Source organism: Pholcus phalangioides, unplaced genomic scaffold (genome assembly GCF_987345545.1).
Source record: "Pholcus phalangioides strain wild (caught in Gottingen) unplaced genomic scaffold, Ppha-v1.0 ptg000017l_1, whole genome shotgun sequence".
NCBI lineage: Eukaryota > Metazoa > Arthropoda > Arachnida > Araneae > Pholcidae > Pholcus > Pholcus phalangioides.
This window is the reverse complement of record NW_028301610.1, coordinates 39,116,736-39,144,365: the sequence shown is the minus strand read 5'-3', so window position 1 is coordinate 39,144,365 and position 27,630 is coordinate 39,116,736. Positions and strand designations below refer to the sequence as shown.

General features: G+C 35.6%; 1 protein-coding gene across 3 annotated transcripts in view; it reads left to right on the top strand.

Moving 5' to 3' along the window:
• The window catches only part of LOC149073033 (ral GTPase-activating protein subunit alpha-2), a 405,837-nt gene that overhangs the window by 247,261 nt on the left and 130,946 nt on the right, over window positions 1–27,630 (top strand). For 2 of the 3 annotated variants that reach the window (XM_089246694.1, XM_089246693.1), the window contains 4 exons: window positions 1,928–1,966; window positions 14,440–14,550; window positions 17,511–17,579; window positions 20,372–20,494. In XM_089246694.1, coding sequence (XP_089102820.1) covers window positions 1,928–1,966; window positions 14,440–14,550; window positions 17,511–17,579; window positions 20,372–20,494 — 342 coding nt within the window. The remainder of the gene's footprint in view (window positions 1–1,927; window positions 1,967–14,439; window positions 14,551–17,510; window positions 17,580–20,371; window positions 20,495–27,630) is intronic. The other variant, XM_089246695.1, reaches the window with a different exon arrangement.

Here is a 27,630-nt window from a genome sequence, read left to right as displayed (position 1 = left end):
ATGGAAAAGAGAGTGCTTGAAATTAATGAGAATTACAAAATTAATATGAAATTACTAAAATGAAAATTAGTGTCAACACTCATTTTTACGAACCTGTTCAGACATGGAAAAGAGTTCATAAAATGGAAAGTTCGTAAATGGGAAAAACATTTGAAGGTATGATATATTGTTTGGGACCGGAAGATTAATTCATAAAAACGTGCAGTTCATAAATTAGAGGTTTGTAAAATCAAATGTTAACTGTAAAACCATCAACTGGAAGTGAGAGATTTGGTTCAGAAAGCAACTTTATAATATATAATTTATTGATGAATTTTTTTTTGTCATTTTCTTATCTGGGTTATTGTATCTATTGAATTATTATGTGTAATAATTTTATTCAGAAATTTTAATTTTTTATTCAACATCTCTGCAACAATACTTTTGTATACAGATAATATTAAACTATTGAATAGATATTTGTTGGTTTTTCAGTATAACTTTTTCTTAATTTTAAGCAGTTTGTGACCACATTATGATAACTATAATCTTGTCCTACTTTTTCAAATTCAGTTGTTGGGAGCCCTGGTGATGATATAAAAAGGTTCCACTTTATACAGATACATAGGTACATACATTGTTTCCAGAAGTCTGTCTTTTGGAGTTTAAATATTTTCTAGAATTTTTAGAAAAATTCTGGGTGAATCATTCTGAAGTTTTGTCATGTGTACTTTATTTTGATACTAACATTTTATAGTGAAAATTTTGTCACAAGTGCATTTAGGGGACCGACAAAAAATTGAATAAGAAAAAAAGTTTTTAATCAGCCCTGTATCAGAAAAAGCAGCAAATGACTTACAACTTAAAAAAAAATATTGTACCAACTTTTTGCAGTACTTCTGTGCATTTTTGTGAGAATAGTAGGTATATTCACGGAAATATAAATGTTTTCTACAAAAATTCCAATTTTCATCGCATGGTTTTTGCTTACAACATGCCAAGTTTTCAACCTGTTTTTACAAAAGTTACAGAAAACATGATGCTATACATGAGATATACTGTGTAGAAATTTAAAATGTGGTAAATCATTATTTAATCAGATATGAGTAATCAGCGTCACTGTTTTTATAACAAACATTTATTTCTTATGATGACACATATTTATCTTGATTAATAAAAAGAAGGCAGACGTAGAAATTTTGATCCTCATGCTTTCGTGTGTAGTGACTTTCGTGTGTCTACCCTGCTGTTGTTTTCCAGTCGGTTGTCTCTTGTACCCATGATCATGTGATATGCTCAAGATTGTTGACCCGACTCTTGGGGGTCGTTTGCCTGAGATGCCCCACAAGTATTTTTACTACATAATTAAATTTAAATTTTTTTCTGATACAGGGTTGATCAAAAACTCTTTTTCTTATTTAACTTTTGTCTGTCCCCTAAATGCGCTTGTGACTAAATTTTCACTTGAAATGATGAGTACCAATATAGGTTATATATGACCAAAATTTCAGAATGATTTTCCCAGTATTTTTCTAAAAATTTGCGAACGTGTCTGAACTTCAAAAAAGGGCACAAACTTTTGGAAAACTTTTGCAGTGATATATTGCATTTTTTTTCAAATAACAGATGGGTAATTTTTGTATAAAAAAATGAAACAGTGCTGTTTTTTTTATGTAGTGCAATTTTGTTTGACATTTATTTTTAGTTATGCAATAACTTTTTTGTAATTTAATGATTTTGTGCATTAATCAAACAAGTTATTTCTCATAAATTGTTTCCTTATTTTTTTGCCTTTTTATTTTATGCGCATTCTTTCTCTTTGCACGTTAAAATAGATATGCATGTTTGTTCACTTACTTTTATTTGCTCTTTCATCCTCTGGTGATGGCTTTTTTTTCTTGATGTCTTGCTAAATACATGCACTTTATTAACCTTTGCCTAAATGAAGTCTGCAGTTGCTTCCCCAGTTTTATCAAGATCAAGAAAGGTACATTAATACAAGAACTTATGGATTTTAGTATATTTGATTTATATATAAAAATATAAAAACTTTTTTCGTATGGCTCATTTGAGTTTATAGGAATATTTTTAAATATGAGGTACTTATTTAAAATAGATGCAAATTCAGGATAATTAAAGTTAATTTGATTTTTTAATGCAACCCTGTTAAATATTGGATAGGGAAAAAAAATGTTTTTTTTCTTATGATTCGGTGAAATATTCTAAAAATTCAGGATGCTGATGTTTTTCAACAATGAATGAATATGAGTGCCATCTTAACGTTAGCATGGGCCCACCCGGGCCTGATGAAAAGAGGGGCGTCACAAAAATGAGAGCCAGTTCAAATTTTCGAGAATTGGGTCGGTAGGGCCTCAGAAAAATCACTTGGCCTAGGAGGCCGATGATGCTCTTACGACAGCCCTGATGAATAGTGTATGGAGAATTTTAATTCTTGATGTTTTTACAAATTGTTTGAAAAAATAAACAGTTTATTCACAATTTTTTTCCTAATATAGTTTTTCTGAAAAATGAGATGTGTATGTATGTATGTATGTGAAGTGCTTTCAGCAATTTGTGAAAAATCTGGGATGAGTCGCCTATACCATCCACGTGCTAAAGTAGGGTTGTAGTTATTTTACTGGAGACAGTAGTTCCTGTATTGCATGTATTTTCTAAGATTGTACTTCCCAACCTCACTCCATCAATCTCATCCTGAAATAATTAAGCTAACATTTTTTTTTGTTAATGAACATTTCTCCACCTTCAAAGTCAATCCAAATGCTAATAAACAAGAATACACTTCTTTCATACTCTGAATTTGGGCTTCAAAATTAGTGGAATGTATCGCCACATCATCTGAATAAAATAAATGTGTTCTTAAAATTTTTTTCACTTGGGGACAAGAAAAAAGAATTGAAAATTTTCACGGACAGACAGAAATCGGATAAATAATTTTCAGACCTGCTTGTGACTGAGGCAAATAAAACAGAATATAGAAACTGTATTTTATTTATTAGGTCTAAAATTATGTTGCGATTTCATGGATTTAGCAGACAAATGCAGATTTTTTTTTTTTGAAATAGAATTTTTTGCCGCAGTACATATTTTATTTCTAGCCCAAAGTCAATTTCAGCCATAATCAATATTTTTCCCCATTTGACAATTTTTTTGGCAAGCATTGTTAAATGCAATACATTATAGTCATAAGATTTCACAAGAAACTTAGTTGTCTCATTATAATATCAGTGGAAAAATTTTCCTTGGCCTGCATTGTTAATCTTGAGAGGAATGACTGGCTTAATTCGGGTATTACTGTATTTTCTACATTTCCTGACCATCGCTTTTCATAATGTCCTATTTTTTATTTTTGTAACTTGAAAGGTGGCTTAAAGACAGAAAATCCATGTGTCACTATACAGTGTGTGTTTTGTTGTATTTGCTTTTCCAGGTAAGTTCATGAAACAAATTAGAATAGGTCTCTAAAAAATCCTGAACTGTTTGTCTTTGGGGAACTGTCAAGTCAGACTGCTGCACAAATGCTCTCATTTTGTCCCACTATACCTTCATACTGAATCATAGCATCATGCAACTCATGATACTGAAAATCAACAATTAATTAAATTATTTCAAGTATTTACCAATTATCAATTTTTCCACGGAACCTAACGAAATGATAATTTTAGTCCTCAAGATCTTGAATCTTGACTTCAATGGAAAAACGCCTCTTTGTCAAGATTTGTCCCATCACAGAAATAAATTTTTAAGTTTCGTGTAATTCCTATGTTGCATGTTAGGATCAACAATCGCCCCCTACAAGTATAATCATTGAGAACTACCACAGGATACAGAAAATCACTTATGTCCATTTCTCATTTTTGGATGCATTTTCACATTTATTGTAATCAACTCAAGGTTTTCAGGCATAACACTTCAAATTTAAGTAGTGACAATTTCTCCTCATTTGACTGATTTCATTACAGTATGGTGATGCTAGTGCTGGTGGATGTGTCTGGTTGTTATTTCGGAAACATACAGTCATGACTCCTTTCTTTTTTTAGTTATTTAATAGGAGAGAGAGAGACTTTTAGGATATGTTCGGTCGACAGTTGGAGCCAGACTGAACTCCAATACAAGAACACACTAGATAATGCCGAGCTAGTGAGTGGCATAAAAAATATAATAAAAATATAAAAATTGTACAAGACAAGTAGCGCCACAGTACTCCCCCATGAGTCTGAAGGACGGCATATGGCACAATACAAAAAAAAAAATGACAATATACAGCAAAATGACAATATACGAGCAAAAAACAAATTACAAATGATAAAAAATTAGTAAATGTACATATATGCAAAAATGATTACTAGAATAGATAATAGACATATATACATATAAGAAAATTGAAAAATGAAAATTTTGCAAAAAATAATATTAATTTTCAAAAAATGTTGCAAAAAACAATAATATTATTCATTTCAAAAAATATCTAAATAAGAATAATATCAAGGAATTCTTATACGAACCGTAGGCCCTGATCGAGTTACATAAGGCTGTTTCGGTTCAGTGGATGGTGATTGCTCATTAAAAGTGCAATCAAGCAAAAATGCTGGTTTCAATCTGTCTATTGAGATTTTCGTTAGTTTGCCTTTCATGTTCACTGTATATACTTTTGGAGATCGTTCAATCACTTCATATGGCCCCAAATATGGTTGTTGAAGGGGCTTTCGTACGGTGTCCAGCCGCACGAACACATGGGAAGAAACAGCAAGTTCTTTATGAACGAAAATGTTGTGAGTCCCATGCCTTGAAGTTTGAATCGGACGTAAAGTGTTTATGTGATCTCGTAGAGCACATAGAAATTCCGGCTGTGTTGGCTGAGGATCGGAACTACGGAAGAATTCACCAGGTAGGCGCAATGGTGATCCATAAACCATCTCAGCAGCAGAAGTGTTGATGTCTGGTTTGATGCTGGTTCTGATGGACAGAAGTATGGTAGGTAACACTTCAGTCCAACGTTCCGTGGCATTGCAGCGTATGGCACCTTTGAGCTGCCGGTGGAACCTTTCAACGATGCCATTGGAGGCCGGATGATACGCTGTCATGCATGTTTTCTGAGTTCCAAGAAAACGAACGAATGCGCGAAACAAATCACTTTCGAATTGTCTCCCTTGATCGGTGGTAACCGATTCCGGAACTCTGAATCTGCTAATCCAGCCAGAGTAGAATGTCTCTACGACAGTTTCTGCTTTTTGGTTTTCCATCGGGAAAGCCTCTACTCACCTGGTGTATCGATCCACACAGGTAAGGCAGTAGGTGAAACCCCGAGAAGGAGGAAGAGGACCAACAATGTCGATGTTAATGTGCGAGAATCTGCACTGAGGCAAAGGGTATGCACCGATGGAAGATCAAGCGTGGAGATGCACTTTTGAACGTTGACACTCGATGCACGCCCTGGTCCATCGTGGGACATTCTTGCGTATTGAACTCCACACAAATCGTTGACGAATAAGGTCTGCTGTTGATTCAACGCCTGGATGGGCGAGGTTATGAAGGACCCTAAACACGTGATATCAGTGTTTTTCTGGTATGTAGGGACGGATAATTCCAGTTGATAAATCACAAAAAAGTTCTGTACCCTGAGGACCAAATTTTATAGGTTTTATATCGAGCACCCCACCTGGTTGTCGGAGGGCCGTTAATTCGGCGTCTGTACTCTGTGAAGTAGCAATAGCTGCGTAATCAATCGAGTCAGGTAAATTAATTTCGGACAATCTGGAAAAAAAGCATCCGCTACAATATTTCGCTCACCCTGAATGTAACGAATGTCCGTAGAAAATTGAGATATATATTCTAAGTGACGACGTTATCTGGGAGAGCTGTTATCATTGACTCTGTGAAAAGCATAAATTAGAGGCCTATGATCACTGTAGATCGTGAATAATCTGCCTTCTAACATGTGTCTGAAATGTTTAATAGAACTATAAACCGCAAGCAACTCGCGATCATAAGTACTATAGTTCTTTTCAGTTGTCGTTAACTTTCGAGAAAAAAATGAGAGTTGTACGACGACACCATCGGAAGTTTGTTGTAAAACAGCTCTGAGAGCGAAATCTGATGCGTCGACTGTCAACGAAAGATGAGCATCATGTTTAAGATGAGCCAAAAGCGTTGCATTGGTAATAGCATGTTTACACGTTTCGAAAGCAGCAATAGTTTCCCCCGACCAGGCGATGAGAGATTTATCTTTTTTCTTCTTTCCTATGCACAAATCGTGTAAGGGAACCTGGTCAGATGCTGCGTTTTTTAAGAAACGGTGGTAAAAGTTGAGAATTGCTAGAAATCTTCAAAGTTCATCAACCGTTTTTGGTTGCGGATAATTACGAAGAATGTCGACTTTTTCTGGCAAAGGAGAAATGCCGTTGCTGTTAACCAAAAATCCTAAGAACTCTATCTCAGATTTCCCAAATATGCATTTATCAGGATTAAGAATTATGGCAAAACTGTTTAAACGTTCAAAAACTAATTCAAGATCTTTAAGATGTTCTTCTTCTGTTGCTGATGCAACTAGTACGTCATCTAAATATGCATAACAGTTCAAGTCTCTTAAGACAATATCTATGAACCGTTGAAATGATTGTGCTGCATTAGACAATCCAAAACACATATATAAGTACTCATAAAGTCCGAATGGGGTAATAATGACAGTTTTTTCAATAGACTCAGGATCTAAAGGTATCTGATGATAAGCCTTAACCACGTTCAATTTAGAAAAAATGTTTTTTCCCTGCAGACCGTAACTGAAATCATGAACATGTGGTATAGGATATCTGTCTGGACACGTTATAGAATTAAGTTTTCTGTAATCCCCACATAAACGGTATTCTCCATTACATTTAGGAACAATGTGTATCGGGCTTGCCCATGGACTTTTTGAAGGTCTCAGTATGCCCTGATCCATTAGCGTTTGAACTTCACGCTTTGCAATAGCAAGTTTCTCTGGAGAAAGTCTGCGGGCTTTGGTAAAGACAGGAGAACCTTTAGTAGTAATGCAATGTGTAATGCAGTGTTTTTTAGAAGTAGCCCCAAGCATAGAAGGATTCGTTAGATTTGGAAATTTAGATAAAATTTTCAAGTAGGGCGAATCTCCACTAATGGTCTTTAAGCCTAATGTAGGGCAACTGGCATTGCTACATTTGATTGAAAGTGAAGTCAAACTGTCAATCAAACGAAACTTTTTTACGTCAACTAATAGACCATAATGTTCTAAGAAATCAGCACCTAATATCGGGTGATTAACATCAGCTATAACGAAGAACCACCTAAGTAGTCTGCGTAACCCTAAATCCACTGATAAAGATTTGCAACCATACGTAGAAATTTTAGTATCATTAGCTGCGTATAGCGAAAAGTTTGTATCTGCTGCTTTATGTACCTGTGTATCTCGTGGGAAAACCGAAATGCTAGCGCCTGTGTCCACTAAAAAACCAGTACCGGATTTTCGATCATGAACAAAAAGGCGAACTAAACGCCGGCCATCACCTGCTGTCGCCAAAACAGATGGGCCAGTTAGTTTTCCGACCAGTCACAGGGTTTAATGCATTTTGATGCTTTTCGACCGAATTTGAAATGGTACCAACAATAAGGTTTATGTTTGGGTGTACCATTACTACTAGACCTCTCTCTAGACCGAGAATTTGAACGAACTCTTCCCTTTTCATTAAAATTTTTCTCTCTATAGCGGGATAAGCGGTCAACAGCAACGGTCAAAGTCGAAATTTGACTTTGAAGTGATTGCAAGCTGATGGTTTCATTACGGCTGACCTCAGAAATAGTCGGTGTGTGCCCAGTGACTTCGGTAATTTTATCTGCCATTTCTGCTAAATCCGGCAATGTATCCTTACTAACAGAAAGTATCTGCTATGTATGGATAGGCAAACGTTGTAACCAAAGGGTTTTAAGCACTTCATCTGAAATTTTCTTGCCAGCTAATGTATGCATCTCATGCAACAACTGAGAAGGTCGCTTATCCCCAAGAGTGAGCTCTTGGAGTAGAACTCGTAAGCGGGAAGTTTCCGACAGTGAAAACTGTTGACAAATGCGTGTTTTTAACTGGTTGTAAGAATCATCTGTAACAAGAGCTCTGATCAAATCGCTAACATATGATAACACTTCAACATCGAGAGCTGTCACAACACAGTGAAATTGCGTTTTAGGATCAGTAATTCCGGCAATTTTAAAGTTTGATTCAATCTGAAAAAACCAAAGATCGACATCGGATTTCCACATCGAAGGCGCGCGAAAAGAAACACGCGAAAGTTCTAATTCAGAAGACATACCTGTTTCTTCTGTAGCGTTCGGCATATCCAAAAAAAAGTTCAGCACAATCCAGGAAGAGAATTGAGGAGATGCCCTCTCAATCAGTCAGCAAACGCACCACACACAGGGGAAAAAAAAATGCAGCAAGTCGCATATTACGAAGCGAGAAAGAGTAGTTTCGTCTGCGCGTTCGTGGCTGTCAAACATCTGCTTTACGTGGGTCACCAGTACTATGGTGATGCTAGTGCTGGTGGATGTGTCTGGTTGTTATTTCGGAAACATACAGTCATGACTTCTTTCTTTTTTTAGTTATTTAATAGGAGAGAGAGAGACTTTTAGGATATGTTCGGTCGACAGTTGGAGCCAGACTGAACTCCAATACAAGAACACACTAGATAATGCCTAGCTAGTGAGTGGCATAAAAAATATAATAAAAATATAAAAATTGTACAAGACAAGTAGCGCCACAACAGGAATAACAACTAATTTGCTTCACATTATTTCGAGGTTTGACCATCTGACCATTTTGTCCATACCATCAGAATTTTTACCGTTCCAACTTCTTGACAGCATCAAATCAAATAAACAGCTCTCAAATTTTTTCTGAGTTTTACTTGGTCAAGGAACTTTGGCACTCCAGTACTCTTCCAGTAATTGCAACTTTGCCAACTTATCACTTCCAGATCTGTAAACTTGAGCTTAAACTGAAAATATAAATCAACTATCAACCTCTCACTGAATGCCGTTATGAGCAGTTAGCTGAGTTGGAATGCTGCCCCTTTCAGCATAAACATATGCTCGAAGAGGAAAAAAATGTATGTCCTTTGTAGCTTAATAGTAGAGAACTCACCTGGACTGTGAAGACGTTTTCAAAACTCTTCCTCCTTGGTATCCAATCATTTGTACTTTACTTCAAGTACCTACTACTTGTACTCACACTTCACGTATAATTAGTGGAAAGAGACCTCACATGCGCGTTTCTGTATATTGAAATTAAATTTATTTATTAAATTTATCCATACCACCCAAAACATATTTTCAGAAGAAAAGGGCTTGTGCTAACTGTTCTTGACCTGAGTAGAGTTAGCACAAGAAATAGCACTATTATTATGGAATGTGCAGGTCTCCCAGTGGTCCTACTTTTGTCCTATTTTTCCTACAATTTTTTACTTTTGTCCTGCTTTTCCTACTTTCTTACCAAATCCAGAAAACAAAATTCATGCAACTGTTTTTAAAGGAAGAGAGAATCATTGATATATTGCCAAATGATATAAATGTAGTAGATTGCAATTAATAATTCTGCCAATGCAGAAATTGTTAATTTAATTGTTAGTTAGTTTTTTGCAGGTTGTTTGGGGTTGTATGTGGCCGATTTGGTGTATTAATGTTTCTTTTGTTTAGTTTGAGGATTCAAAAACTCATTTTGTGTCAATGAGTTGAGTAGTTATTGAAACCTGGAAAAAATATTTTTGTATTTACTACTTCATGATCTTGGACTATTCATTATACAGTAACTGACATTCATCATTTGAAATTATGGTGCACATTTTGTGTATAGGTGAAACAACAGTTCACAAAAAAGCAGTTATATATATAAGCCTATTCTAGGTTTTGTGATCTTGATGCTACCCAATAGCGTTCAATTGTCTTCTGTATTTTTAGGATGAGCAGACGCATAAACAATGCTTACAAAGCTCTGCAAAGAGCTAGAAATGAAAATGCTTCATTTGTCAAAAATTATGACACTGGCATTGAATAGTAAAATGTAAAGAAATCCCTTTAAAAAAGACAGTGTAGCAAAACCATCTGGTTTTCACCTTAACTTATTTACATTTTACCTTGTAACTTGCACATTTTGCACTGTGCCTCTGGAAGTGGTCTCGTGGGAGCATCATTCTTAAACGAATTACATGTCTTCATAATTTGCTGTACATTGAGGAAGGGTGTGGACAGACTGGACTTTGGAAGACTTCTCAAAAAAAGAATGTAATATATTTTGAGGAGAGATAGAAAAGAATTATCTGTGGTTGCTAATATGCTGTTTTGGCTCAACATTGTGTTTGTTACCAAGTCATTTCTGTCATTTTGTTTGAATCAAGCCAATCTTATAGAATGCTGAAATAGTGCTATAAAAAATATGAAAAAAATTTTGCGATTCTTTTTTAATTGATTATGTTTTCTGATTTGGAAGCTCCCCCCTACTTTTTATAATTTTTTGAGTGGGTGTCCTGGGAGCATGTCAATCATGCAAACTTCTACAGTGATCCAGCTCACACAATTTCCAGTTGTTGTTTTCCTACCCGATTCCACCATTTTTAAGCATGATGCTGTTATGACCAAATTTGACCTTGTTATCAACAATAATAGCTACTTAGTATTAGCGGTCCCTCACCTGAAAAATGTCACTTAGGATTCCCAGTTAGTTACTTGATCCCAAATCTGAATAGGACATATCCAAGAAGGTACAACATTTTAATACCTTGCAGCAAAAAAATTACTCAACGCAAACAAAAATGTTAAAGATCATGTGCTTATGAAAAAATAGAAAATTCAACTCATCAATGAAAGATGTATCAACTTAAAACCTAAATGTCACAAGCTCCAAAAAAAATAAACAATGTAGTATTTGTTACAGGCCTGTTATGTGTGGGTATTTACCCCTGCATTATATGGTACACATACTTGCCAACTATTGAAGAGTTTCTGAAGTTTCTACAGATTTCTACCATAACATACAGAACTATGGCAAATCCTGAAAAACTATGGAAGACTAATATTTTTTTAGAAATTTCTTTTGTTCAAGGATTTCTCTAAATTGTGTTATCCTATTGAGTACAAAATGATGTCACGCAAAGACCTCATCTCCAAAAAATAACTATCAAGCCAAGAATAAATATCAAATTAATAAAAAATCAACAGTTGACATGAAAAGGTGTAGTTTACACCAAGATAACTTTTCATGGCCTAAAGTTCTTTTTGATAATTAAAAGAAAATTTGAATTTCACTCACAGATGGCGCTGTAGAATGAAAAACTCAACATATATATATATTATGTATATATAATTGATTCTCTATGTGCATATTCTCTATAATCTACAAATTCATACCTTAAACTGGGGTGACTTTGTGTCAAGAGGAGTCAACATGAACAAAACATTAAAGGTTGAAGTTGCTGGTCATCCTGTGTATATGGGACTCAAGTGCATATGCAGGAGAGGGAAGGTGCATTGCATTGCTTTTACATAAATTATTGGGAGGGGGCCCTTACAAAATTTATTGGGGGGGGGGGAGAACTCAAATGGCCTCAACCCCTAGGTTCCGGCACCTATGTTTGTGTCACTTTTAGAGGTTTTTCTTTGATATTTTCCCTAATACTTTGCCTAGGCTGCTGGAATTTTACTAAAGGTAGCCTCACATCTCAGCTTTCGATTTCTGATTTAAAAAAAAACTTATGACAGCAAGGACGGGGGACAGGGGATTTTTTACATGTGGCACAAACTCGCCCGCTGTGGGTAATGACTATGTGCCATCACATTTTCTTGCCTATAGCTCTTTGGAAACAAGTCGTGGCATATTGTTGCACTCAGTTTTATTGAATTCCAGGTGTTAAATTTTCTAGGAACCCTTTAAAAAGTTATTTTTGCCTGAAATAAGGGCATTTTTGAATTTACTTAAGACAAACTTTACTTATGCAAATAAAATGAAGATCTCTGAAACCTAAAAAAAACAATTTGAAGACATTTTTAAGTGAGGAAAACATTTTTTTTTTACTTTTCTTGGAACATTTTAATTTGCTGGAGCATAAACAAGAATAAAGAAGACTCAAAACTTGAAAATATGAGGCTCTTTTTAAAAATTTAACATTGTAATATAGCATTTATTTTTTCGAATCCACTACAAACTTATTGTCACTGCCATTTGGTTGAGGTTTCTTGATGATTTGGCGCCTATGATACCAAATTTCATTGGCTGGGTCAGGGCATGAGTAAATTTTGCCAACTTTTTTTATAGCCCTTACACATGCCTCCTCACTATGATCAAAATTGGTGAGCATCTACTTGTTTCTTATCGCACAAAGAGCCTCTTCAAGCGTTTCATTTGAGTGATTGCAGTAGGAGCAACCACTCATCTTCTACATATACTTGTGAGCCTTTTCTAGAACAAAAAAAATATCAAACTAGTGAAAAGAAGGCAAAACCGCTGAAAAAACAGGTGGCACAAAGTCGCCACCTGTATCCTCATTTTTTTGTTTATACGTCATATTTCTGTCGAAATGCAGTATTTTTAAAATTCAAATAAGTATTTCTAATCTTAAGTAAGTTCTACATAGAAATATTAATTTACCTAGTTTCCACAAAACACACACTAGCTGCACCAGGAAAGGTTTACACACTGGAAAAATTTTGTGTTAATCACAATATAATATAAAAAATCCTCCAGACAGCAGCTGATGCAATAAGTGCGGTCAGTGAGTCACCTACAGCTCCTGAATTGGTATGAAAAATCTTGAAACCGATACTCCATATTCTCCCAAGAAATGCTTGTCTTGAAATCTGTGAATGGCACATAATCAGAACCTTGGCACAAAGCCACCCCTGTTTATAGTAATAATCTTTGCCAAATTTTGTATGTGTACCAAACAGCCCCCCCCCCCTCCCAACTTGAATGATAGGCATGGCCCCCACAAGGGTGGGACTGACAGTGGAGCCTGAGATGATTCTCATTATTTGTTTATACCACCGGTAGATAGCGCCTTCACTTCCAACCCATCTCATTAATGGCAGTAAATTGCAATATTGTGATATGGCCAGAGTTGGTGTTTCTTGAAGTAGGTGTTACTGCTAGGTTGATATAGTATGTCAGATTCACGGTTTTTTCCGCAGTTTAAGAAAATTTATTTTATTCAAAAAGAAAATATATATATCATGAGAATTTTTTTGGTTAGTTTTTTATGTCTTTTCAAAAAAAGTCCAGACTTTTCCTGTAACTTTATTTTTTTATTTTTTGAAGGTCCTCCCACCCCCTCCCAGCGATGAACATTGCCACTACGGAGAGGCTTGATTCCAAGGTTTTGGGTACAGCTTAAGAGACCTATAGCAGTGATCAAGAATGCGACAAATCTATTATCATTGCACGTTGTTGGCGTGAGTTCATACAAACAGAGCAACCTTGGTTTACAAACAGCTCGGTTTGAAAACAATTCAGTGCACAGACAGCTGATAATACCAGCAGGTCATTTCAAACTGTGAGAAGCTCAATACCAAAGACGTTTTGGAATAATTTTTGAAATAAAACTAATGCTCAATGACTTCTGAACACATTATTTTAATACCCTGCATTACATAGTTTTTATCGAAAAAGTTGGGGATTTTTACTGCAGAACATTTTCAGTCAGCTAAAGGCTCGTTGAAGAACAATACAAAACATTCTGCTTTGTGGACATTTACACTGATGATTTTTACAAGACCAGACATCATCCCAACACTGGTTTTATTTAATTTCTTTCATATTATAGTCATTTTTCCGTGTTAGTTAAATGATTTCCATTGGTTTTTACGTTATGCACAAGAGTGGACTGTATGTTTCCCTGTTATATATATATATATATATGTAATATTGGGGTTATCAGCTATCATTTCATGCAATAATTTTCTTAAAACGAAATACCATAACAGTTTTCTATGCATATATGTCCATGAAATAAATGATTGTATAACAATTCAAAATTTTGAAGCTGCAAATCAAAAAGGTTATAAATCAGTAATCTTCTGTACTTTTGTTCAGGAAAAGTTTTATGTAAAATGGATGGGGGTGAAATATAAATCTTCATATTTCTTCAAAACTTCATCATTGTAAATTTGTGACTAGTTCATGTTTCAAACCGAAACATTTTTTTTCTGTTTTCCATTTATCAATTAATAAATATCTTTTTTTAATCTGTTCCAATTTAAAAAAAGTAATTAAAAAATAAATAAAAACCAAATTAATCAAAGAATGTTAAAATGCTCATTTTTGAGTCTCTATTGTAGGGTCTATTGATATGGCAGTTTAGAATAGAGTAATTAAAGATTAAAGTACCTCAGTCAAACTATAAAATGCTCATAGCATAATTTTTCTGAAAATCTTGTCGAATTTTTTTTCAGTTTAACTGTAAACCTGTGGCTCAAGTAGCATCAGATATGTTAATGATGTTGTCTGATCATGCTAAACAAGTTCTCAAGATGTATCCAGATCTCATTAGAAAGATAATTGAAGTAAGCCAGCTGTTATAATAATACTTTTGAATTGATAAATGCATCAGAGCGAGCAAAAAAATTATTTCATCAATCAAGCCAATCATTTTTATCTGTTTCACATGCATATATTCATATCAACTATTGTTGGTGCATTTTTAAGTTTTTTATATTTTGTATTAACTGTTTTAAAATAAAAGAAAGTTATATTAGTTAAAAAAAACCTCCTCATACTGTGTATCTTGTTAGAGATGTCAACACTTTTCCTGTTTAAAAAAGTTCCATTTTGAGAGTCCCATTTTTCTTCCCCCATATAGAAACATTTGAGAAAATTCTCTCATAAAATTTTACTATATCCTGATAGTTCTGACAACATCTTAACTAGGATAACATATTAAATTAACTGCTGTTTATGACTGTATGTCGTACAGGTACAGCTTTTGAGTAGAATCAAACACAAATCTTTGGAAAAACAACCTACAAAAGGAGCATCTGAGCACAGATAACACAGGAGAAATGGTGAACATACACACTGTATCTAAACAAAGATTGACATTTCACCACTACATTGATTGCTGAGAAGCTTAATGTCAGTGATAATTCAGTGCATATATTCATTAATGCTCTTGAGAAAAGAAAAGTTTGTCGCAAAACTATTGCTCAAGATCAGGCTGGTCCAAATAAACTTTATGATATTTGTGTTACAATTTCTTGGCAAACCTCAGATGGCAGTGATAGCAATACCATGAGCCCTATTCATAGCCCTTTTCATCTTCAGGCGTTTTTAGTTTCTATAAAAGAAACTATGGATGTGTGAGGGATTAAAGTTTGTCTCAGTTCTAGATATACAGAGCACTGAAATAAAACATCTAACCAGTGTTCCAGAAAATGAGCATTTGATTAACTCTATGAATGGGCCAAAATAGATGTGAGCAGAGGAGGGTCTATACTCTATGTAAAAGATAAAGTAAGTAGTTGGATTTTTTTCCAATATAGTTTTTTTTTAGCCTCAGTCTGTCATGACAAAAGTGCCATGACACATTAATTGGTAATCTATTACATAAATAATCATCACTGGTACCACTTCCAATGAATGATAATCTGATCCCTAAAATTTCTTGCTACGTCCATAATCTATCTCATAGTTCCTAACCAGGTGCAACACATCATTTAGGAATCACTGCATTTGACAAATTTTCAGCCAATGAATAATGTTTCTCTAATTATTCTTGCATACCTCTAAATGGCAATGTCAGAAATTAACCCTTTTTTTAAAATTTTGAAAACAGAAGTATAGTCTGAAACATTCTTTTTTCTTTTGAATGTGTTATAACCCGTATTATGGTGGTTTGTTGTGGCTACTATGGACAGATAAGCTGGACACTTTGAAACGCTTGCTCATCAACTTTTGTATTTTTTCACTGAGAAGTACTGAAATTATATGAAACAAACCTGTGGCTCACTCTGTATTTTGTCAAAGAAAATAGGGTAAAGTATCAAATATTCTGCAATAGATAACTTACACATCTAAAAAATATTCAAAATGTAAAGAACAGCTATATAATGTACCAAATAGAAGAGGAAAACAATGAAAAAATATAGGAAAATTTGTGTGTGTGTGGTGAACCCCTAAAACATGTATGTAGCACAAAAATATGTAACGCAGGAACATAAAATTGAAGTTCCACTTGTTCAACCTTATTGTTTTCATATTTGCATTATTTCTTTTTTTTCTGAATTAATTGTACATTTTTCTTTCAACAAATTGGCAAGTACAGCTGTATTCATGGGCGTTGTATTAAATACTGGTTTTTAACCCAGTTACGATGGAAGAAAAACTTTTTCTGAACAAAGAATTTCCTTTTTCTTCCACTTACACAAAAAGTTTGGTAGTGTCTTGCAATACAGAACATACAAATATCAGTACAGGAAGTGCAGTGGTAATGTGCACTTTCTCCCCATTTCACTTCAGACTTTCCCCACACATTGCTAGAGGGTACTCAGGAAGGGAGGTAGTTTCCCAATGCCTCTCCCAAGATGATCGAAAATTTAAAATATTTTTTGTAAAAATAAATAAAATATTGGAAGAAAATACTTTTGTTTACTGTTTTCAAAAATTTCCATTGATTTAAGATGCTGTGTGAAATTTAGTAACACAAGATATATATCGAAGAGATTTACTGTTATATCCTCCCCATACCCCTATTCATCAGTGTGCCCTTCCCCAAAAAGATAGCTTCTGTGAACGCCCTTGGTGCCATACCACACGGGAGGCTTATTGATTTCATTTTTGGTGAGATTCTACTGAAGGAAAGAGTTATACACACCACACACTCACTCCCATCAAAATAGGGAAAACCTGTATTGCTTTGAGGGGTTTAAAAAAGCAAACATTAGCCCTGTTTACATGGGAAATAGAAAAGCTGAGAGGCTTCATGCCAAATGTTGCCTTGCCTGTTTCTAGGAACAGCTGTTTCCTCCGTCATAAGGGGATTTTGACATAATGATTAATGCTTAAGCTATTATTTCTTTGAGTTAAGATGAAAGTTTTATCTATTTCATTGCTCAAATTCAGATTTTTGCAACTTTAAAAAAAATTTTAGAAATCTGCTTGATTTTTGGGTAAGTATTGTCACAAACTTTGTTGCAACTACAGGTCTCTACTTAGAAATATCTTGCTATGTCTAACTTTCAGAGATGAGATCTTCAAGGTGTGACTCATAAAAATGTTAACTAGTTAGAGCATGTAAATTTGTCTGACCTGCTCCTGCCTTTGATAAGAACTTTCTTCTTCTTCCCCACCTTCCATAAAAGAATATATTCCCTTCTCACATTTTTTTAGTTCTTGTTCATATGATTTTTATAGTTTGAAGTACTCATTTTTTAAAAATTTACAATATAAAAAAATCTCCTTAATGTTTTTTGTATGTTAAGTGCACAGTATTACAGTATTTGGGTTGACAGTATTTATGCTCTTTCAGGTTCTGACGTCCACTCTTGGCAGCTTGCTGCCAAATCCAAACAGCCCTGTAGATGAAGAAGATAAAAAAGTAAATAAAATTTTTAGTGACATCCATTTAATAACTTAATCCTTTGATAACTAATGAAACGTATATGTCCCCCAAAAAATCCGAATGCCAGATTTGCCCTACTTGTGACCTATTTTGTTCATTTTCACAGAAAGCTGAGGTCATTTTGTTTTTAAATTCATAGTCAAAGGGTTAAGATATTAATACTTTTATGATGCTGGATGTTTTAAAAAGTGTTTACTTCTTGTTTTATTATCTGTGTTATCTTTTTAGTGTGATATGTTAATTAATATGAGGAGTTTTCGTGTGGACGGAAGCAGCCATGTTGGTGCTGCTTTTTGTAAATAACAATAACAACTGCTCGCTCTGGGCTTTTTGAATGGCTAGTCGTATTATATTTAGTAAAGATATCTTTTAAACATCACATTTGGTACCTAGATGTATTTGAAATTTGTCTAAATCTTGTATATCTAGCTGAAATTAGACTATTTTTCAAAAATAAAAGTTCTGAGTAAAATAATCAAAGCTTATTATAAGAAAGGTATTCAAAGGCTTTAGATGAACAATAACATTAAGAAAAAACTGGTCCAATTAATTGATTGTTAATCATGATTAAAAATTTTACTTCTCAAATAAACAAATCTTGATTCAGTTCAGAACAAATCTACATGAGCAAACTTTTCTCCTTGTTCTTATGAAAAGTGACCTCACTTTCATTCAAGTACAATGAAACTTGGTTGGGAATATCAGCTCCAATCGCTTCCTGAAAGTTCAGTTATGTTGTGGGTACAACATGCAGAGGGTGAAACAATTTACATCCAGATCAACTTCCTGCTCAAAGAAACCTTTATTCCACACACACAACATACCAATTCCAGATAGAAGTATGGGTTTATTTGTCAATTCCAGGATGTCACAACGGCTTCTCTGTTTACATTCTTGCCTAAGAGGCACACCTCACTGGCCGTGTTGATGAGTGCTCACAGTCAAATTTCATAACTCTGTCTGTTTGGTAGGAACCTTTACAATCCTAGCACTTTCAAATATTCGTAACTTACATTTCCTGCCTCTTGGTGTCCTTGTTGAATGATGTTGAACTTCAAATGACCAATGTTACCACATCTGTAACAACTTACTTGATTCTGTCTGTTGTTTTTCTTAGTTCGTCTGTTTCTAAGTATTCATCTTCCACTTCTCTGTTTCTGTCGACCTGTCCTGGAAATTTCAGAATGTTGGCTTTGGGAATTTTTTTCCATTCCCACTCACCAGCATGTGATGTTTTTTAATGGGCTTCCTAACACTTTCGTAATCAAGATTTTTGATTGCTTACTAGGAAAGACAAAGTTACTCCATTCTTTTAAATGATAATGTTGGAAATCTGCTGGGTGTCTCTTTTTAATTTTATCCGTGATGTGATCAAATCCCTTAACTGATCAAATGTTGTTATTTTTAAAACTGTTGTCCAGCCATCAAAATATGTGCATAATTCCTGATGAAAGTCTCACCAAGTACTGATCTGCATTTTTTCTGATGCGAGACAAACAGCTGATGGAACCTTTCCCCTGTCAATTTAAATCTCTTCATCAACAGATCCTTTACTAGGTCACAATTCTCCACATTCTCTTCGGGCTCCCACATAATCAGTTGATTTATCCCATAAGGGATTATTCCTAGAAGATGAGAGATCCATTCCTCCTTTTGGTAGAGATACACAGCGAACTCGTTGCTTAAAGAGCACTACATAGAGACTTAAATCTTTATTCATATTGAACCTCTGCATCAGATTTTGTAACTCTCTGCTAGGACTTTTAATGCTTTCAAACTGGGTCCTCCCATTTGATCGTGATTCAACCTCAATTTTCAGTTTCTCGATTTCTAATCTCATATGCTGTTCTTCTGTGTCTTTCCTCCACTGCTCTTCCAATGCCATTATATCTTTCTTCCTCTGCTCCTTGATTTTATCTTTTTTCTGCTACTCTTCCATTGTATCTTTCGCCCACTGCTCCTCGATTTCAGCTTTCCCCCTCTGCTCTTCCTTTCTATCTCCTATAATAGTGTTCAGTAACTCTTCGCAAAATTCCTCATCATATTCTTTGCTTTCAAGAATGACTTTTCATGGTATCTTCTGTATAGAAAACATTGGCTCTTCATTCTTATCAAAATCATTTCTTTAGTGTTCTTATTAGTAGTGGGATCTTTGGATCATTTTTCTATTGCCCTGCTTAATAAAAGATTATAGTAAACCATCTTTTCAATATGCTTATTTCATTCAATATAATCTTCAAAAAATATGTTTTTTTAAGTATTAGTATTGCCTGAATTTCGACTTATTGTTCATGAATTCTAATTGAAAATCATTTTAGATCAGATTTTTTACCTAAAATGCTACATAAAGTTCCACATAAATAAATAGTTTATTTTGTATAGCATGGTTTATAAAAAATGTTTATTTCATTGATATATATAATTCAGTTCATTATTATATATTTGTCAGTTCATTTATTAAATAAATAACTAATGTCTCAATTTTTTGCTATAATACAGATCTATATGGAATCTCATGAATTTTTTCTGAAGTTTTAGACATCAAAATGAGTAATATTTGTTCCAGATTGTAGATGTTACAGTTTCATTTTAGTTTCAAAAGCATACACAGTTTGTAGAGAGACAGCTTCAATTGGAGAATTAAATTGTGCATAGGCCATTTCTCTCGTCATATAAAATCCTAAAATAGAATAGAAGTTTTGATATGTGATGTTAATTGAAGTTTGTTTCTCATAATAACCCTCTAAAAGTTTTTTAATTATATTTAGCTCATGTTGTCTCTTATGCATTGCTTTGGAGAATGGTGCATGCGTATTGATGACCCAAAGTTTTTAGCACAAGAAGATTTTCCTCCTATGACAAGTTTGTCTCCTCTTTATTCAGTGTTGAAGGTAATTTTATATTTTATTTATTTATTTTTTAAATTTAAAGTTTTTGCCAAAATTTTGCATTCACAAATTTATCTAATGCATTACTGCAGTGCTTTTCAACCTTCTTTTATCTTGCAACACACTTGAAACTATGATTGAACTTCAGCGGCTTATGTAAATCGAGATTTTTAAAAAATACAGTTTTAATTTCACCTTTAGTGTTAATAAGTGCATGGTCATTCTTTTTTGGTTTGAATAACCCATGTTTTCACATTATTGTATCACTATCCCAGATGCAACTATGGTCACAGATTTAGGAATTCTCATTGATGAGCAACTTAGGTTTTCTGAGCATTGTTCAGCAGTTGTCAAGAAATCAAATAGACTGCTCTGTTTCATTCTTAAAAAGGTCTCTTGACGTTCTTCTGCTTTTCTGCGGGGTAGTTTGTCCTGCACCGGAGTATGCTGTAAGGTTTTGGAGGCCATACCTACAGAGAGACAGACTTGGTTGAGGGAGGCAGAGAAGAGCCACACACACTTTTGTTGGCACACAGGGCTTGAGCTTTGAAGAAAGATTTGATTTCTTAAATTTATTTGCATTGGAGGAATGCAGGTGTCGGGGGAATATGATAGAAGTGCTCAAAATTTTCAACGAGATGGATGGAATGGACATGAGTTATTAACACACTGTCAAGTGCCTACTTCGACGAGAGGACACCAGTATCAATTAGTAAAAGACAAATTCAGGTTGTGGTGTCGCAGAGAGTTTTCTTCTATTAGGCTTGTTAATAAATGGAATAGCTCACCTCTGGGGGTCATGAATTCTAACACAATTGATATATTTAAAAAGAAGTATGATAGACATAGTGGGATAAATCAAGAAGCTATCCATACTTAGATAAGACAATGATAATATTTTTATGGGCTGTGTATTATATAGTATTAATTACAGATGTCCCTTTCTTTACATTATTAATTGGTTCTACAAAATGATCACGTAAGACGAAATTACATAAAGTGAGTTGAATTCGACATGGGTAAGATAGGGACACGAAGGAGACGAGTAATCCCAATTGAAGCAATTATTGATGAAATTAGAAATATCATGTCGCTTTGTTGTTGTTTGGAATTTAGTTGACAAAATAAAAACACTTCTAGGATATCTTTCTAAACAAATTCGCTGAATGTTAAAAGTTTGGTTTTAACACTGATTCATTCACATAAATTGTTAACTTATTTAGTCTTTTTAGATGAGATGTTACTTGAATTCAGGGTTGTAATTTTAGCCTGTCAAAATTGGTTTCGACCAGGCCAATAGCTAAAAGTGGTTTTAACTGGTCAAAACTGTTGAAATGGTCTTAAACGGATGTGGTAATAGTTTTAACTATTTTCTTTCACATTAAATTTAAAATTAAGATCAGTTTTTACATTTAACAAGCATTAGAATCTTTTTGTTTTAAAAACAGGGTTGCATTCACTTTTTTTGATCAAGTGTGTTTCTAACCATGCAGAAAACCTGTTTTAACCATCCTGGTTGATATCAGTTTTGATCATTTTTGAGTGGTTTACTACTATAGATGACTTCAAATAGTCAACAGAAACAGCAAGCAATGTTTCCATTATTAATTTTTTAATGAGTTGTTTCTAATAGAGTTGCCATATTATCATGCCACTCTCTTCTCACAGTAGGCAAGATCGCAGTTAGTAGAGAGTGGGGGGGGCAGTGTCCCGGACACTGGATCAGGAGGGCACTGAGTTTACTGTTTTTCTGTTCAAAATTACGGGGGAGGGAACAGCAAAATAGACTCTGAACCCTGGTGACCAACCAAACTTTTGTTTCTAGTTGCAGCTCTGACAGCAGGTTCTAAAACTACTAGTCTATTCAAATTCACTTAATTATCAATTGATTATCTTAATATTATTTATTGATTATTTTAATAAAATAGAAATAATAAGAGAAACATTTAAAATTATTACTTAATCAGTTTCAAGACTGTATTTGACCAGTTTTGACCACAACTAGGTAGCTAAAACCAGTTTTAGTTTATTCAAAATTTCATCCCCCCCACCCATCCCGTTATATCATCATCATCCTTTGGTGTCCCATAAGGGAAAAGCCTAGGCAAACTTTGCCCATTGCTCTAACACCAAGTGGTTTAACATGAGTTGTAGGTCACGTGAATATGAAGAGAAACATTATTCTGTGGCAATTCCCAGAGTTTGGTGGGCGCTCTGGGGACGAAAGTTATGATATCTGTTACCATTATATTGAATCTCTGCGTGTGGGAGATTATGGAAAACCGCAACCGGTACACGCCATATCAGAAAATTTGAGGCTGCTCCTGTCTGCTGTACCTTTTTTTAAGAAAAGGAGTAGAGGAGGTCTCAGAGAGAGACATGGCTGAGAACTCAACAGGAAGTTATTAAATAGTAACGCATGAGAGTTTAAGTTGGAGCAGAATTGAAACTCGCCATATGAATTCAGGTGCTTAGTGTAATTGAGAAAATTTACCAGGTTGTAAATGCTGGGAGCATTTGCAACTTCACTTAGTGTCACCTGATGATCACAGAAGTAGTTCCTTCTCGGGATAGAGAAGGCGGGACATCGTCCCACATAGTGGAGTGGAGTTTCGTCTTCTCCACATGCAGGACAAATAGGTGAATCTGTATAGCCACAGTTGTGTAGGTGTTTCGCTAGGTTATCATGACCAGTGATGATCTGTATAACCTGTCAAATTTGTTTCCTGTGCAATGAGATAAGTTTTTTGGCAATATTCGGATGGGTTTCCAAGGCCAGCTTGGCCTTTCTGCAGTCCTGCCTTGAGTTCCATTGCCGAAAATGTTTGTCTTCTATCCGTTGCTTGACAACTCTTTTGATGGTTGACATTGAAACAGGATAGAAAGGTTCAGGTCTAGATAGCTTCAGGTTTGCTGCCTGTTTGGCTATCTGGTCTGCGAGTTCATTTCCCTGGAAATTTACATGCCCAGGAACCCAGTAAAGGTTGATTTTGTTGCCCAATGCTGCCAAGTTATTAAGCATGTCAGCGCAGTATTTTGCACACAGTTGAAACTTGAAGTTGTCAAAAGCCAATAGTGCTGCTTGGCTGTCAGAGAAGATTGCCAAAGGGGGAAAGTGTCCCACGACTTTGTGAAGGTGGGAAAAGTCGTGGGACACTTTCCCTCTTTGACAAGTTAACACTTTGTTTGCCATGATACCCTTTAGAAATCAGACTTTCAGCCAGTATGGCTATTGCTAATACTTCAGCTTGAAAGACTGTGGTCGTTTTGCCTAGATACAAATGTATCTTATGGTAGTTGTGATCCACTCCAAAGATGCCGAAAATTTCTCCAGCCCTTTTTTCTCAGTAATTCTCAGTAATCCTAGAGCCATCGGTGTAACACTCAATAACTCCTGTTGTGATGTTATCAATTATGTGAGCAACTTCATTTCTCCTGGGTATGTGGATAGTGAAGCATTTAGTGAATTTTTTTGTTTTGGAACAGGAGTCTTTTGGCATTAGTAGAGAGGGGATCTCCCCTTTTCCCAGTAGACAGCTGTCAAGGTGATTCTTGAAAGAATGTTTATATCCCATATAAGGTCGATTGCACCATGTACCATTTCTTTCCATCCTATACATGATTTTAAAAGCTTCTCCTTGTAGGTACCATCTCAGAGGTGGTAGCTTAAGAGTAGTTTCATGGGCGATGGAGGGAGAGCTGGGTAAGGCTCCCGTAATAATAATGCAAGCTAGTCTTTGCACGTTTTGTAGGACAGTTTCATAAGAGGTCTTTGATAACGCCTGACGCCATACCACACAACCATAGCACAGCATTGGGCGTGCAATAGCAGTATAAATCCACTGAGTGGTTTTAGGGTTTAAACCCCAGGTTTTGCCAATAATTCTTTTGCATAGCATAAGTATATTAGTGGCCCGTTTAGCTCGTTCTTGAATATGGGATTTCCAGGAGAGCTTAGAATCCAAATGACATCCAAGGTATTTCACTCTGTCACATATGGTTAATTCTTGTCCTTTGAGGATTAAATTTCCAATTTCCCATTTTCTGTTCCATGTGAAAATCACAATTCTGGTTTTTTCCATGAAAAATGTTAGTTGGTGTTTGTCACCCCATCTGCTGACAGAGTTTAAAATTTGTTGAGCAAGAATCCTCATTGTGGATAAATCATGACCTTGAATAAGCATGACTAGAGCATCTGCATATGCCTGTGTATATCCTGGTCCTTTTATTAGATCAGAGAGCTGAAGACTATGTTCCATAAAAAAGGAGAAAGGATTCCTCCTTGCAGACATCCTCTTCTGATAGCTCTTTCGGCTTGGGCATCAAGAACACGAGCAGTGATTGTTCAGTTCCTGAGCATGTGATCGATCCATCTAATTAACATAGGTGGAATGTTATAATCTATTACTGCCTTACATACAGAGTCAGTCAAAAGTAACTTTGTCAAAGGCTCCAACAATGTCCAGAAAAATACCAACAGCAAATTGTCCATTGATAATTGTGTTTTCAATTCTCCAAATCAATTGATGAAGAGCAGAGTCAGTGGAAAACCCGGTATTAAAACCATGCTGGTTCATATTAATCTTGCCCATTAAGAGAGGAATATCTTGAAGATGCCAGTGTATCAGTTTTTCCAATAACTTTAACTGGAAAGAAGATAATGTAATCATTCTGAAGGATGATGATTTATAATAGGTGTCTTTTCCTAGTTTTGGTAGGAAGACACCTCAGGAGCTCTTCCATTCTTTGGGTATATATCCCAAAGCTAGGCTAGCTTTGAAGAGGCGAATCAGCTCGATGCCTATAACTTCCCATTCTTTTTGTAAAAAGAGAACAGATGGAAATATATTCCATCTGTACCTTGTGGCTTGAAGGGAGAAAATCGAAAATCCCCTCAAGGCTTCTGTACATTTGTCATATTCAACTATTATGTTGGCTATTGAGGTGTCTACTGGTTCCAGGATGGGCCTAGTCTGTATACCACAGTTTGGTTCCGTTGGTCCGCCTAGGTGATAGTCCAGAAGATATTCCAGCGTCTCCACTAGATTGGTGGTATAGTTACCATCTGGTCGTTCTATAACATTAATTTTATCGTAGGAATTGTTTTTGATCAATTTGGTAACCTTGGCAGTTTCTGACAGTGAATTCATCTCTGTGCAAAACTTCTTCCAAGAACTATTTTTCACTTTTCTGATTTCTTTCTTGAACTTTCTTTGAACTTCCTTATAGTAAGTCCAATTTGGTTCAAGTGTAGTCCTAACAGCCTTCCTGTGTGCCTTCCTCGTTTCTTTACGGAGGAGTTCAAGATCTTTAGTCCACCAATTTTTTGAGTAGACTTTAGATTTGCGAGGCTTGAGTGGACACGCCTGATTTGCAGAGTTCCTGATCACCTCTGTCAGAATGACAGCATGGTGGTCCAAGTCATCTACTGTTAAGATCTCGTCACCAGGGTTGGCGAGAGTGTTGAGCTGGCTTTCCAGGTTTCTTTTAAAAAGATCCTAGTTTGTGTTCTTAAAATTCCGAAAAAAAGTGGGAATGAATGTTGCTTCATAGTAGAAGTTTATGAACCTGTGATCAGATAAGGAGGGTTCATCGCTGACCCTCCATCTCTTGATCGTGTTTGCAATATCTATTGAGACCAGGGTCAGATCAATAACTTCCTCTGATTATGTGTACGGAAAGTTGGTGTGTGCCCTTAGTTAGCCCAAACCAGATTTGTTTTCATGAGGAGCTCTAGTAATGTTTCTCATCTCTGGTTTATGTCTGAGCTGCTCCACGCTGTGTGGTGAGCATCACATCCAAATATTATGCTTATATTGTGATGTTCGCAGTATTCCACCAGTTCACAGAACATTTGCGGAATTTTGAGATCATAGGCCATATAGACTGAGCAGTTCATGATAGGGCGATTCTTGTTTAGTCCCTTATCTTTTATCAGAACTGCAACAACATCTGATGTGAATTGTGGCAGTGCCCAAAAATGGATACTTTTGGCAAGGTACACACATGCTCTTGGATGAAACCCTGTTCCTTTCTTAACGAAGAGTTGGGAGTTGGGTAGACGGCCCATAATCATCCCGTTTCTGACCCATGGCTCTTGAATCAGAGCTACAAAATGATTATGGTTGTGAAAGGAAGCTGCAAGATTATAAGATGCAGCTTTGCTATGTTGTGAATTTATCTGCCTAAGTAACATTGGCAAAGGTATGTTACAAAATTTACTTACCTGTGGGCAAAAGAATACTACTCGGTGTGTAGGTTTAACCAAGAAGGTTGCAAAGATGTCCTAAGATAGATCAGAGTCGGACCCGGTGTTATACTCCAGGTCCAACACCACTTCCATCTCTGAGTCATTGTCCTTATTTACATCTAAGGATCTGGAGGTAGACCCCGCTTCATCAGCGGGTGCTCACTGTTCTTCTGCCTCAGCAGTTGTTGGCTTCTCAGGCCGCTGAGTAGAGATTGTTTGCCTGTGCTGTCGAGATGGCTCCCTGAATGTGACAGCACTCAAGCCACAATGCATGGTAAAAGATCTGGTGGCAAGCCACTCCAGCATCGCTTGCCCCACCCCGATCAGCAGGGTATTACCCCCCCCCCATCCCGATATAAGTAATAATCTGAAATTTTATTATGAAGAGGAACAGTTAACAATAGGAAGTCTTGACTGTCCAAAACCTCAAAGTGTAAACCAATTAGATTTTTTTCTTTTAATGTTATACTAACACACTATTACTGGTAGTAGGGTATGGTAGCTGCTGTGATCTATGGGACCTCTGCGCAGTAGCTATTGTGTGCCGACCATGTGAAAAACAGTTGAGCAATGCAATTGTATTGGAAATAACACAGACATTTTAGATAGCATAAACATTAAGTGGTAAATGTTTTGCATTATTATGTTATGCTCTGGGTAGTACGCCAGACCTACCTGGAGGAGGGAGACACTTTTCTTAATTGGTTTTTTTTCTTCACAAAAATAAACTTTTTTTTATCAGGGCTATGGAGATCATGGGGGGAGCTCTTCCCTGTCCCAGGATCATCACCAGATTTTTGGACCCCAGAAGTTGGCACGTCTATATTAGAGAACCACAAGCAGTCAGTTGTCAAAACCTGAAATCAGCCTATATAAAAGCGCCATTTGA